At 41.2% G+C, this 12,329-nt stretch overlaps 1 protein-coding gene across 3 annotated transcripts in view; it reads left to right on the top strand.

Annotated features, from left to right (window-relative positions):
• Positions 1–1,360: 1,360 nt before the first annotated feature.
• PPP4R3A (protein phosphatase 4 regulatory subunit 3A) overlaps positions 1,361–12,329 on the top strand; it is a 33,533-nt gene continuing 22,564 nt past the window's right edge. For 2 of the 3 annotated variants that reach the window (XM_054970925.1, XM_054970926.1), the window contains exons 1-3: positions 1,361–2,554; positions 6,560–6,615; positions 11,146–11,244. In XM_054970925.1, coding sequence (XP_054826900.1) covers positions 2,413–2,554; positions 6,560–6,615; positions 11,146–11,244 — 297 coding nt within the window. In that variant the 5' untranslated portion in view covers positions 1,361–2,412. Of the gene's footprint in view, positions 2,555–6,559; positions 6,616–6,648; positions 6,805–11,145; positions 11,245–12,329 lie in introns of those variants that run through there. The other variant, XM_054970928.1, reaches the window with a different exon arrangement.

Here is a 12,329-nt window from a genome sequence, read left to right on the forward strand (position 1 = left end):
CAGGATTACTGAAGGCCTTCAGGGAGTTTTTTTGATGATGTGGTACTGGGAGACAGCAACTATGAGGGCCAAAACAAATAGGTGAGATCATGGATCTCCATTAGTTTATAAAAGTTAAATTGTGCATGTGTACACATGTATTGGGGCCACATGGAAAGAGCTACCTTTGGAGAGTACAAGTAGACTGCTGATTGGAACCAGGATCATGTGACCCCAATAATACAGCAATTACACTAGCTACCAATCCATTCCGGAGCACAATTCAAGATGTTGACCTTACAAAGCTTGGGACTGGGGTATCTGAAGGACCTTCTTCTCCATCAGCTAAAGAAGCTCTCTGGGTGGGTTCATGAGGGAGGACCTTTTCTGTTGCAGTCCTACAATTATGGAACAGCATCTCGAGGGAAGTGCACCTGACCCTTCACTATAGAGGCAGCTGGAGAGATTTTTATTTAGGACTGCTTTCAATTAATGTTATTTGTTTACTGGCAATCTTAAACTCTGCTTTTAAACTTTGGGAGAAAATATACAAAGTAAATAGACCCACATACATACGTGAATGCATTTAATAATAAGTCTTCTGGGAAGAATGGCTATTTTTATTTTTGGTTCAAACTTTGGCTTTCTCACTAGCCTTGCTGAGGATTTATTGCCCCCCCCCCACCCCCGGTCATTTAAGAGCCTCCTAAACTAGGCGAATATGTGGCCTTCACATCATCATCTACCTACTTCACCTTTTAACACCCAAATTCTTTTCTGTCAAGTGGCTGGAAGGACTGGCACCTCTATTTTTCATTCGCCTCTAAATCCCTAACAGGCTGTTTCAGGCATCACTTTTCTGTCCTAGAGATTCTGCACAGGTATTGATTTTCTTATTTGTTCCAGAAAAGTAGTGGGTGCAAAGAAAGAATCGCTCTGTGTGGCGCTCGCCTTTCCCTTTTTTTTGGTCCCTGTGGTGTCAGAGAGACGCCTCAGTAAAGAAATAGGGACTATAGCCTCTACTACTACGTAGTGCCTGCTGCTGAAAATACATGATCCTACCGTGTAGTTCCTATGTTGTTCAATATACCACCTTTAGAATTGCTTTTGCCCTGTCCGAGCATTTCTTCAAGCGGGTATTATTAGATTTCTGCGGGCTTTAAAATCTTCTCAAGTCTAGACCCTATTCCATGCGTCTTTGAAATTGACGGTGCTGACTCGCACTGTGTCATCCGCCTTGATCCTGAGTGAGAAGGGCGGGCTACAAAGAGCGTAAATAAAGTAACACTGCGTGCGTGCTTCTCAATCGGCGATGGCCCTGCCGGGGCTGCTGGCCCTTTAAATGTTCGCGGCCGGCCCGTGCCGCCTTTGGCTAGGAGACCCCGCGCCTCCCGTGAGAGGTGAAACCAAGATGGCGGCCGCACAGCGCCTCAGAACCTGAGACAGAAGGACGCGAGCGGACAGCTCTTCGCTCCTCCGACCTGTCCGCGGAAGGGGCTCGCTCTCTCGTCAGGCGTCCGGACCGGAGCGAGCGACGCGCAGCGGGCCCAGAAGCTTGCGTCGAGCTCCCTGAGGAGAGGCGCGGGAGCGGGAAGAACATGGCGTCGGCGTCGGGCTGGAAGCGCGGCCGCCGCGGCCTGTGAGAGGAGCTCATGGGGGAGAGCGGACTCTGAGCGCGGCCCACACGGCCTCCCTCTCTCCCTCCCCGCCCCGTCTGAGCAGGCAGGCCCGTCTCCCTTCCTTCCTGTTAGGCCGCGGCCTTCTCTGTCCCGGTCCCCCATTCTGGTTAACGGGCGGCTTGGAGAGGGGCTTGGGGCCTGCCAGCGCCTTGCACAATAGGCCCGGGCGGAGGGCGAACCGATCCCTCCCCTTCGCCTCTCCCTGTCACCCCTACCCTACGTTATATCGCGTGTTTTCCTTCCTGTTCATCCTTTGAGGGAGGAATCGTTGGGCGACTGACTAATCGTTCCTGCTCCCCAATTATTTCCCCCCTAAGCTCCTGACAGTTCATCACGAACCTCCCCTCTACACCCTTCGCTGCCCCCCCCTTTTGCTCCCGGTCACCTTCTGGCCCTTGTCTAGCTGCCCTTTCCCATTTTTTACACTGCCCCCCCTTCAGTCTCCCTTGTTTCTTCCTCTCTAGAATTGCTGACTTCCTGTTCTCTCGTATTCTGTAAAGCTTCTACTACTGCTTAGCTAAAGAAGCCATATGTTCCTGTGCTGTCTATCAGGCTCTTGTTTTGCTTTGGTCCCCTTTGGGGGGTGATGCAGCTAGTTTAGCAGCAGCAGTAAAGAAAGACAGAAAAAAACTTTCTGGAGTGCTGTGTGAGACGCTTAAATTTCCTGCTTCTTTTGATTGAGGGGGGGCAAGCCCCCCACTACACTTTAATTTAAGCAAGTGTCATAGGCCCTTGTGGTGAAGCAAGAGGCAGGATGACTGATACCCGGAGGAGGGTGAAGGTGTATACTCTGAATGAAGATCGACAGTGGGATGATCGTGGCACTGGACATGTGTCTTCTGGCTATGTGGAAAGGCTGAAGGGCATGTCCCTACTAGTCAGGGCAGAGAGTGATGGTAAGTATATATATGTATGTGTACATCAAAAGTATTAATCTTCCTATTTGCATAGTGGGGTGTGTGGTGGAAATTACATGTAAGGGTAGATTTTCTGTGTTGCATAATTTATATGAGATTCTGAAACCAAAGAAGGATTATTGTCCATATGTAGCTGGCAGTAGATTCCCACTCTGTGTTGATGTTACATACTGCTATCATGCATAACAAACCCATACCAATATTATGCTGTAAATAATATAGCGCTCCATAGATAGCCTTTAGTTTTGAACATGGGTTAAAGTAGTAATAACCAGACTGAAGAAAATATAATATTTATTAATATGTCTTGCATTTAAAATATGGTGAAAACCTTACTTGATAACTTATCTGCTAAAACTTCTAACTTGGCTATATGAATTTTATAGCACTACATATTAAGCATATATGTAGGGCATGAAAATACAAACAAGGACATGTCAAATATATATAAGTTCTTTAACAGAGCAATCCTAAGCAGAGTTACACTGGTCTAAGCCCATTGAAATGAATGGCCTTAGACTGGTGTAACTCTGCTTAGGATTGCACTGTAATTCTGTTATGTGTCAGGTTAGCAGGCTGTTTTTGAATAGCTTGGAATTCTGTTCACATCCCATTGTAAAAGTTCCACTAATTTTTTTTTGTAATTTTTATTGAAACTGTATAACACATAGAATTACAATAAAACATTGACATATAACAGTAAACATTATAACAAAATATAGCAATAGAACAAATTGTAACCTACCAAGGTACAAGAAGTCATATCTTATTAATTGGTTACTATTTACTGGGAAAGTATATTTAAAAAGAAAGCTGTATAATTCCTAGAGTTGAGATAAGACTTACATATTAGTATACGTATGAAAAAATTTTAAGCCTGGTAAAGAGCTGTTTTCTTCAAGATACTCAAGGAATGGGAACCATTTCTCTGAAAAATTTGTGGTTCTTGGGAAATTTTCTGTTTGATATAGTTTGTTGTAAAGTTTTTCAGAGATAAAGTGGTCCCAAATTTTGGCATACCAATTACTAATTGAGGGAGTGGAACACGATTTTCAAAGAGTAGCTATTGCGCTCTTTGCAGCTACTAATAATGCGGCAACAAAATCTTTTTTTATCAAAGGAATGGGAGTCTATTTATTCCATAGATCTAGAAAAAGGATTTCTGGTGATAGCGGGATCTCATACCCCGTTATTGGTTTAATTTCATTCAGGACTTCCTTCCAAAATTTTCCTATAAAGGGACATCCCCACCAGCAATGCGCAAAATTACCCCCCCCCCCCCCCGGCCCGCAATTTTTCCAACAGTTGGTGAGGAAGATGAGATTTGGGATAGTGTCTTTGGTGTTATGTACCATCTGTTAATAACTTTATAAGTTCCACTAATTTTGATGACTGCAAACTTTATCCTATAAAATTAATCTGTTTTTTTTTTCAGTCATTCTCAGGTGGGACATGTAAAGGAGGCTCAGTGCAATCCTAAACAGTTACGCCAGTATAAGCTCATGGATTTCAGTGGGCTTAGACTGGAATAAGTCTGTTTAGGATTGCACTAGCTGTGTAGTTTCCTCCAGTTCTTGTCAGCCTCTCTACATACTGAAGGGAAATACATAGGTGTCTTTGAAACACACAAACTACTAAGTCCATTATAAGTTTGCAAGCATTTCTCCTTGCTGTCATTTAAAACTCCTTTTGTATCTCCTGTTTAAAATATTAATTTGTAGATGCTTTCTTAGGTAGTGGCATAAACTTTGTTGATCTTTTTCTAATACTACACATTAACAATAATTAATGAGTCTGGGTGACAAAAGACCATATGACAAACCAGTTGAGTCAATCCTTATCTTGGTGTTATGCCTAATTAAATTTCACTAAGTTCGATAGGACTTATTCTCAGATATGCATACAATTTCATTTATGCCCCAGTCTAACTATAGCTGCTCTGAATTGAATCCCATTTATTTATTTCTGAGTAAATATGCATAGTGTTGTGCTGTTGTAATTTGTGTGTCATGTTGTTAACTTGGGGGTATCTAAGTGCACTATAAACAAAACTTCAGTGTATATAGTAGAAGAATGAAACTGACAATTATCTGCTTCACATTATCAGAGTAGGTAAGACCATTTGTCAGATTTCAAAAATAAAGTTTATTTTTTTAGGTTACATATAGGCTCTTCAGACTTCTTGATACAATTCTGTATGCTGTTAATTTTTATACAAATAATCTTACACTATGATAGTTTTACTGAGTTACGCACTGAACACCAATTGTTAGTCACCAAGTTAAACATAGTCCGTCACCCACGTGATGGACTATGAAGTAAAGCAGCAGGAACCAGGACACTTTTCATGCTTTAGTTGGTCACCATAACTAACCATGGAAACAGCTTGACATGGAAGTTGTTAAGTTGTACCCCTAGAACATCCACATGGAATTAACCTGCCGTAGATTTGATAAAAAGATATTTCCCATTCCTTAGAGCAAATGGTCTTTATTTTGTGATTTTTTTCCTCATTGAACTTCTGGTTCAAACTTGCTGTGTACTTTGTTGCATTATTTTAATTTTTTTATAAATCACCTTGGGTATATTTTAAGAGAAAGGTATAAATGTGATAAATAAATAATTTATTTTATATATTTGTGTGTGTGTGTGTTTATGTTTGTGTATATTTATAGCTGCCCTGAGCCTATCTGTGGGGAAGGTGGGGTATAAATAAAATTAAATAAATAAATAAATAAATATTTGGTCCTGACATCTGCTTCTCTAGGGAGTGATACACAAAGTGAGATGGGTTCTCCAGAAGGCTTCTAATTCACATAAACTCCAAGATATCAAAAAGAGCAATGTGTGACAATGTGCTTATTCATAGCTCCTGTGCTCACCTCTCTGTGACTTTTATACCTTTGATTTATGTTGTTATGTGTGATATTTAACATCAAGGAGCAAATTTTTATTGAAATTGATTATGTTAAGGAAGGCATAGGCTTAATATATTGAACTTATACTTTTTTTTCAAGGGGACATGGATTTGAGGGACAAAGGTTGTAGGGAAGTTTTGCTGTTTGGGATATGAATCCTGTGGTTTAAAAGAACTCACCCATGCCCCTCTTAGCATTGTGGGACCACTTCATTATTGCTGAGGAGTGTATGTGTCAGATCCAGCAGTGTGGTGATGGCTACTCACATGGGTCTCTTCTGTCCAGCTAGCACTCCTCCTCGATGGTTCAGTTGGGAAGAACCCATGTAATTGACTGGAGTTGTTGGGAGTAATCACATATTTTTTCTATAGAATGCTGAAGTAGTGTCCATACTGCTGGAAATTTGATGGGGTGGGGAGAAGAGAGGTAGAACATCATCTGACTATATATTTTAACCCATGTCTTGGTCTAGCGTTTCAGCTATGGCATATATACCTGTGAGGAGAGATTCTGTTTTAAAAAGAAACTTTTGTAGAAATCTGACCAACCAATTCCCCCCCCCCCCCAGTAAGTTGTTTCATTTTGAAACCATGGGTGGCCAATTTCCTTACTGCTAAAGGGCAGTAAGGAAATTTCCAATTTGAAATTTTGTTAGTTTTATTATTCATATATTAATAGACGATAATAAAATGTGCCTCTAACATAAGCCTTTTTGAAATCTCTAGTGAAAATCATTCTACATATCTAAATCAATTTCATTGAACTTTCTTTATCTTTGTAGACCATGGCAACACCCGTAACTAAACACACTATCTTTAGAAAGAGTGTTAATCGTTTAACCATTAACTTAGTGATATTTTCAATGCTAAAAAATACTGGAAAGTAACTTAGTAATTGTTTAGTGAAGAGAAATCTGAGTGCACATTCATCCAGTGATGAATTTCTGAATTATGTATCAAATGGGTATATTTATTGTCTACTTGGTGGATGCTTATTAAAAGTCTTCCTTTTTAGTGTATATAAAACAACATAGAGAAAAATAAAAACTATTTCTTTTTCTCTCCAGGTTCTCTTCTTCTGGAGTCCAAAATCAATCCAAATACTGCATACCAGAAGCAACAGGTAACAATCTAGTCAGTTATTTTCCCTGAATAAGAACAATCTTTGAAATTGGAAGATACGTGGTCCTGCCGAAATCAGGATTCTTTCTACCTGATGCTGCTTAGGCTGTTGCAACCTGGGTTGAACCGCTGCTGTGACCCAGAAATTTGCCTCTTGATGCCTTAATGGCAATACTGTAACAAAAACATGGTAAATATTAATGCAGCCAGCTTAATTTACATTTTTTTTGTAAATTTTGTGTATGAAGCATTTTTAGTTCTTATTTCATTCAGCTGTATAATATTCTTGTGAGTTAGGTCTCCACAGTGTCAGTGGACTACTTAAGGTGAACCTCTGAGATTTCACAAGCAACTTTTACCTGACTGATTTATTTCAGATTTTGTTTGGTGGTTTTTAGAATCAGTAGAATAATCGAAAACAATGCTTCATTTGCTAATTGGATTATCAGTTATTGTTCTTTATGTTAGTCTTGCACTGGGTGGGATCAAATGACCATTTCCTGCGTAAGTGCTTTTTTAAAGTAATCCCTATGCGGTAAGTGTTAATTTTATTCAGGCCTTGAGAAAGTCTGCATCTGTGGGAAACATGTCCATGAAAGCTTTAGAGGAAAGCACTGAACTCCCTGAAAGGAAGTTTCATCCTAATAATCCAGTGGAGAATGGAAAAAAGCCTGAGATCCCCAGTCATGTGGGCTAGCTGGCACATGAATCTGTTTACTAGCCTTCCTTGGAGTATTGGGAAGAAACTGCTGAATCTTTCAGCTGGACTTTGATAAAGATCACTGCAAGAAGTTTGTTACAGCAGTAGTTTGTAGAGAATTCCTACCCTCTTCCTTGTCACGTGCGGAGATTTATTTAAAGAACAAACCACAGTGATAAGATGAATGCCAACTTTTCTGACCTTTTTGCACTTGGTATATTGCATAGTAAATCATATATTAGTGAAAGCTGCAGGATTCCTGGAGTTGTGTTTGTAGCTTGGGAGGTGCTCATCTAACAGGCAAATTGATGTACGTGAAATACATGTGCTCATTGTATCTATGTATGTTTCTGTATAAATAACTTGCCAACCATTGCCTGAGGATTGGCTGAATTGGAAGGACCGTTGTCAAAATCAGTACTTTTAGCTAGAATTTTTTATCAGGAAACTTCCGGTTTTATAGTTTTAAGCTAATAATTTAGGTTGTAAAACCAGTTTACAAAACTATTCCACTATTCCTAGTGTGTGATTAATTAGTAGTGGCTGATTTTCTACATTCTTATAGTTAGTGCATTTGTGTATAAGCATACCATTAAGCTAAACTAGTCTCTAAAAAGATAAGCAGTAAATTGAAGTATAGTTCTGTATATTATTTTGTCTGTCCCAATGACCCTTCATTACCTATGTGTCAATTAACTCACTGGTTTTGGTGGTGTACACTTTTTATTGAAATAAAACCAAGAATTCTTTAAACAATCATACTAAAATTTTGTTGTTGACTACTACAGCTTGCAGGAGTGAATGTGGGCTATAGAGATGGGCACGAAACAGGAAAAAAATGAAACAAGAGTTTCCCTTTTTGTCATGTTCTACGAATCACAGAACACGAACATCCACAAAATTATCCCGTTTTGTGATACAATTCATTAGTTTCGTGATTCGTCAGAACCCGGGGCACTTCAACAGCCCCCTTCATACTCTCTATCTCCCTGAGATGCCAAACTCTCAGGGAGACTTCAGCAGGCTCTCCTCCAGCTACCCTTCAAGTAGTTCTCTTCAGGCTCTCTTTACTGACTTTTCCCTCCTGGCCTCCTGCTTTCTGCCACTGCTGGAAGAAAAGTCAAGCGAAGCAGATCTGCTTGGGTTTTCCTCTCTTCAGATTCTCTTTGCTGACTTTTCCTTCCTGTCCTCCTGTCCTGCTGCTCTGACATGCCCTCCCCCCCTCCAAGTTCTCAAAGGAAAAGCCAAGCAGAGTGGATCCATTCAGGATCCACTCCAGGGAGCTTGGGGGCGGAATGGGTGGGAAGGCATGTCAGAGCAGCAGGAGGACGGGAGGCAGAGAGTCAGGGAAGGGCTCCTGAAGCTAGCAAGCAGCGGCAGAAGGAGCTGCTGAGGCTGCTGCCGCCACCGCTGCAACTCCACCATCCCATTCTTTAAAATGGAGAAGGGAAATAGAGAGGGGAAAGAGTCTCTGACTACAGTTCCCAGGTAAACTTGCGCAGACCCACATTACTCATCTCTCAGGTTGGCAGGGAGAGCTGCCTGTCAAGGTTATGTGGACTAAGGTTGGGGTTTCTACAGCAACAAAAGGTCTGCAGACATTCCAGGCCTATGTTGCCTAGGGAATCAGTGCATCGGCGCCAGCCTGTCTGGCATCATGAAGCATTCTCAAATTGAACTAATCAGCCCCAAAAGTCGTGGATTTTGTGAAAAATGCAGCCCCATGAAACGCATTTTCACGATACACAAATAGGCCCAATTTGTCAGAAAATGTTATTAGTATTTCGATTCGTGCCCATGTCTAGTGGACTATATGCTTCTCTAAACATCAAAATCTTTACCTCAATATAGAGAAGATGGATACAGTACATAATATGTAGTATTAGAAGGAAGAAAAAAATCTTAACTAACAGCACAACTATATAAGCAAGTTAAATATGCAACTGCCCATGTTATAGACTCACACCTAGAATTCATGGTGCTAGCAGCCAGTGATACAAGGCAGAAAATTTTCCAACACTTTATTTTTCTGTTGAAAAATCCCTTCTCTATATGTAAATACAGTCAATTTATCTATAGTTGTCAGGGCTGTTGTGCTGCAAATCAGTCATGTTCATTTGGGGCTAAATGTGGAATATGAGGCACTGGCAAACCACGGTAGCATTATTTAAATTTTACTATTAAATGTTTAAATTATTTAGTTAAAGTTGAAATGGAAATTTTTCTGATTTAATAATTCCCTAAAAGACAACATCATGTGGTTTCTTGTACTGTCCTGGTAACGTCTGTATCTTTCAATCATGTGGGAGATATTGATGTCATGGCTCACCACTCAGTCAATGGCCAGCTGAAGGTAGAGCAGCATGGAAGGAAGTTGCCGCTGCAGCTGGCAACATATGAATCCAGCCATGGCAGTGGGAGCTGTCCGCCCTTGTCAACTAAATTTTAAATTTTTGCTATCTGTTTTTTGAGTAAAGAAGGAAGTTAAAGTGAAACCAGATGAGTTCTTCACATCTGTGTTGTCTTAAAGATGTTGCAGAGAAACCAGCACTTCTGACATTTTTTTCCAAGTAGTATATCAGCAAGCCTTATTTTGCCAGATCTCAGAAGCTAAGCAGGGTTGGCCTTGGTTAGTAATTGGATAGGAGACCACCAAGGAAGACCAAGGTTGCTATGCAGAAGGAGAAAATGGGAAACACCTCTGTTAGTCTCCTGTCTTAAAAACCGTAATGGGGTTGCTATAAGTTGGCTATGACTTGATGGCCACCACCAATATATAGCGTGGAAATCTGCATGAAATGAAATGGCCGAGGAGCTAAATGGTAACAAGTTGCTATGGCCAGCTTCAATTCATATCAAGTCACACTGTTGTTAACAAAAAATTAATAAGTCACATGTAGTTTAATAAACTTCCAAACTTCTGTAACATACATAACCAAGCTAGTACATTCTTTGTATGTGTTACCAGACTTAGATAGGGATGCTCCTGTGGATGTGCTGTACTTCATAACAAATTTTTATTGCCAGAAGTTTATAAGAAAACTGATAGCCACTATAAAAGGTCTAAATAAGTAAATGGTTAATGTGAAAACTTAAATCTCCATGTAGAGATATGGAGTCCATATATAGAATATGATCAATGCAATTCTAAGAGTTACACCCTTCTAAGAAGGCAATGGGCCTACAGTTATTGCAGGGCTGGATTATTTTTAAAAGAATTTCTAAAGTAATCTGACAACTGAAGAAACTTAAGGTCATGAGACAAGTAGAAAAATGAAAAAGCAATCGTGACTTTATAAGAATCTGGTCACTTACTGAAACTCTTCATGCAGCAGATAGGACAACCCTAATGTAATCCAATGTCTTGCACAACATTAGGTTGGATCTAAATGCGCATTGTACAATTGCGGCACTTTCAGGCAAGAAGGGGAGGCAGTTTCTGCCAGTTCACTCCTGCAGTCCCCTGTATCTCATTCCCTGCTGTTATAAAGGGCAGCTTTTCAGAATGCAGGGGCCGCAGAATGAAGGGGAAGATACCATTATGTTCCATGGGCAGAGTTCTAGCAGCAGTTCTTTGGACCTAACACAGGAATTCATCAACTTGCTGCAGGATTTTGGCGGTACAAATGGCTTTTTAAAAAGGTTCATATATGGACCATAGGTTGGTGATCGTTGTATACCAAATGTTTAAGACTTGTAGGCTATGGCTATTGCCATTGTGCTGTGAATGTGTGGTGCTTAGGTAGATTGTTTGAATTTTGATGTTTCTAATAGAAATAATCTGTCACATTATTTTTGAAATAAACTAATCTTACGTTTTTACCTTTCAAGGACACTTTGATTGTGTGGTCAGAGGCAGAGAACTATGACCTTGCACTTAGCTTTCAAGAAAAAGCTGGATGTGATGAAATATGGGAAAAAATATGCCAGGTAAGATTGCTCTCTTGAATCTTGAGACATAGTTCACACAATTACAGTTGTAAATGAGTATCACCATTTCCCTCAAGTTCAAGCTTATTTTAAAATTGTGTAGCGCTGGTTTAGATTGTGAGAATAACTTCAGTTAATAGTGCATAACAAATTGAAGTAGACTGTCTTGCAAGTCAAGGGCTCATATACAACAGCAAATGACTGAAGAAACAATAACTTTAATACAGTTGCCCCAGTCTTGATTTAGACTTTTCTTCTTTGGGTTTTATCCTGTGGTAGAATGGTTAGTACGTCTGCAGCATTTTCTGGTGCTCATTCATTACAGGTTAGACTAGGGGTGTGCAGCAAAAAAAGATTCTGTTTTCCCTCTTCGTAGATTTGGTTTTCCCCTTGCCTCCTCTTCACCCAATGCTGGTGGGGGTCCTCCTGTCTAGCCGGCATTAGGTGAATGAATGGCAGCATGGCACGTTTAAAGTTGCTGCGGCTGCAGCTGCCTCCTTCACCCGATGGAGGTGAGAGGGGGGAGTTCCTCCATCTCCCCTCCATTGGGTGAATAAGCTGCGATGTGGTAGTTTAAACTTGCTGGGCCGCCGCTGCCTCCTCCACCCGATGGAGGGGAGACAGGGGAGTTCCTCCATCTCCCCTCCATTGGGTGAATAAGTGACGGTGTGGTAAGTTTAAACTTGCTGGGCCACCACTGCCTCCTCCACCCGATGGAGGGGAGACAGGGGAGTTCCTCCATCTCCCCTCCATTGGGTGAATAAGTGACGGTGTGGTAAGTTTAAACCTGCTGGGCCGCCGCTGCCTCCTCCACCTGATGGAGGGGAGACAGGGGAGTTCCTCCATCTCCCCTCCATTGGGTGAATAAGTGACGGTGTGGTAAGTTTAAACTTGCTGGGCCACCGCTGCCTCCTCCACCCGATGGAGGGGAGATGGGGGAATTCCTCCATCTCCCTAGCATCAGGTGACTGATTAGTGGGGCGGTAGGTAAACGGCAAGAAAAGTGTAGGAGGTTTAACTTTCCACCCAGCTGCTTATTTCATCCCATTGGAGGTGGAGGAGGGGGCACGGAAAGGGGCATTTAA

This window comes from Eublepharis macularius, chromosome 2 (assembly GCF_028583425.1).
Source record: "Eublepharis macularius isolate TG4126 chromosome 2, MPM_Emac_v1.0, whole genome shotgun sequence".
Taxonomy (NCBI): Eukaryota; Metazoa; Chordata; class Lepidosauria; order Squamata; family Eublepharidae; genus Eublepharis; species Eublepharis macularius.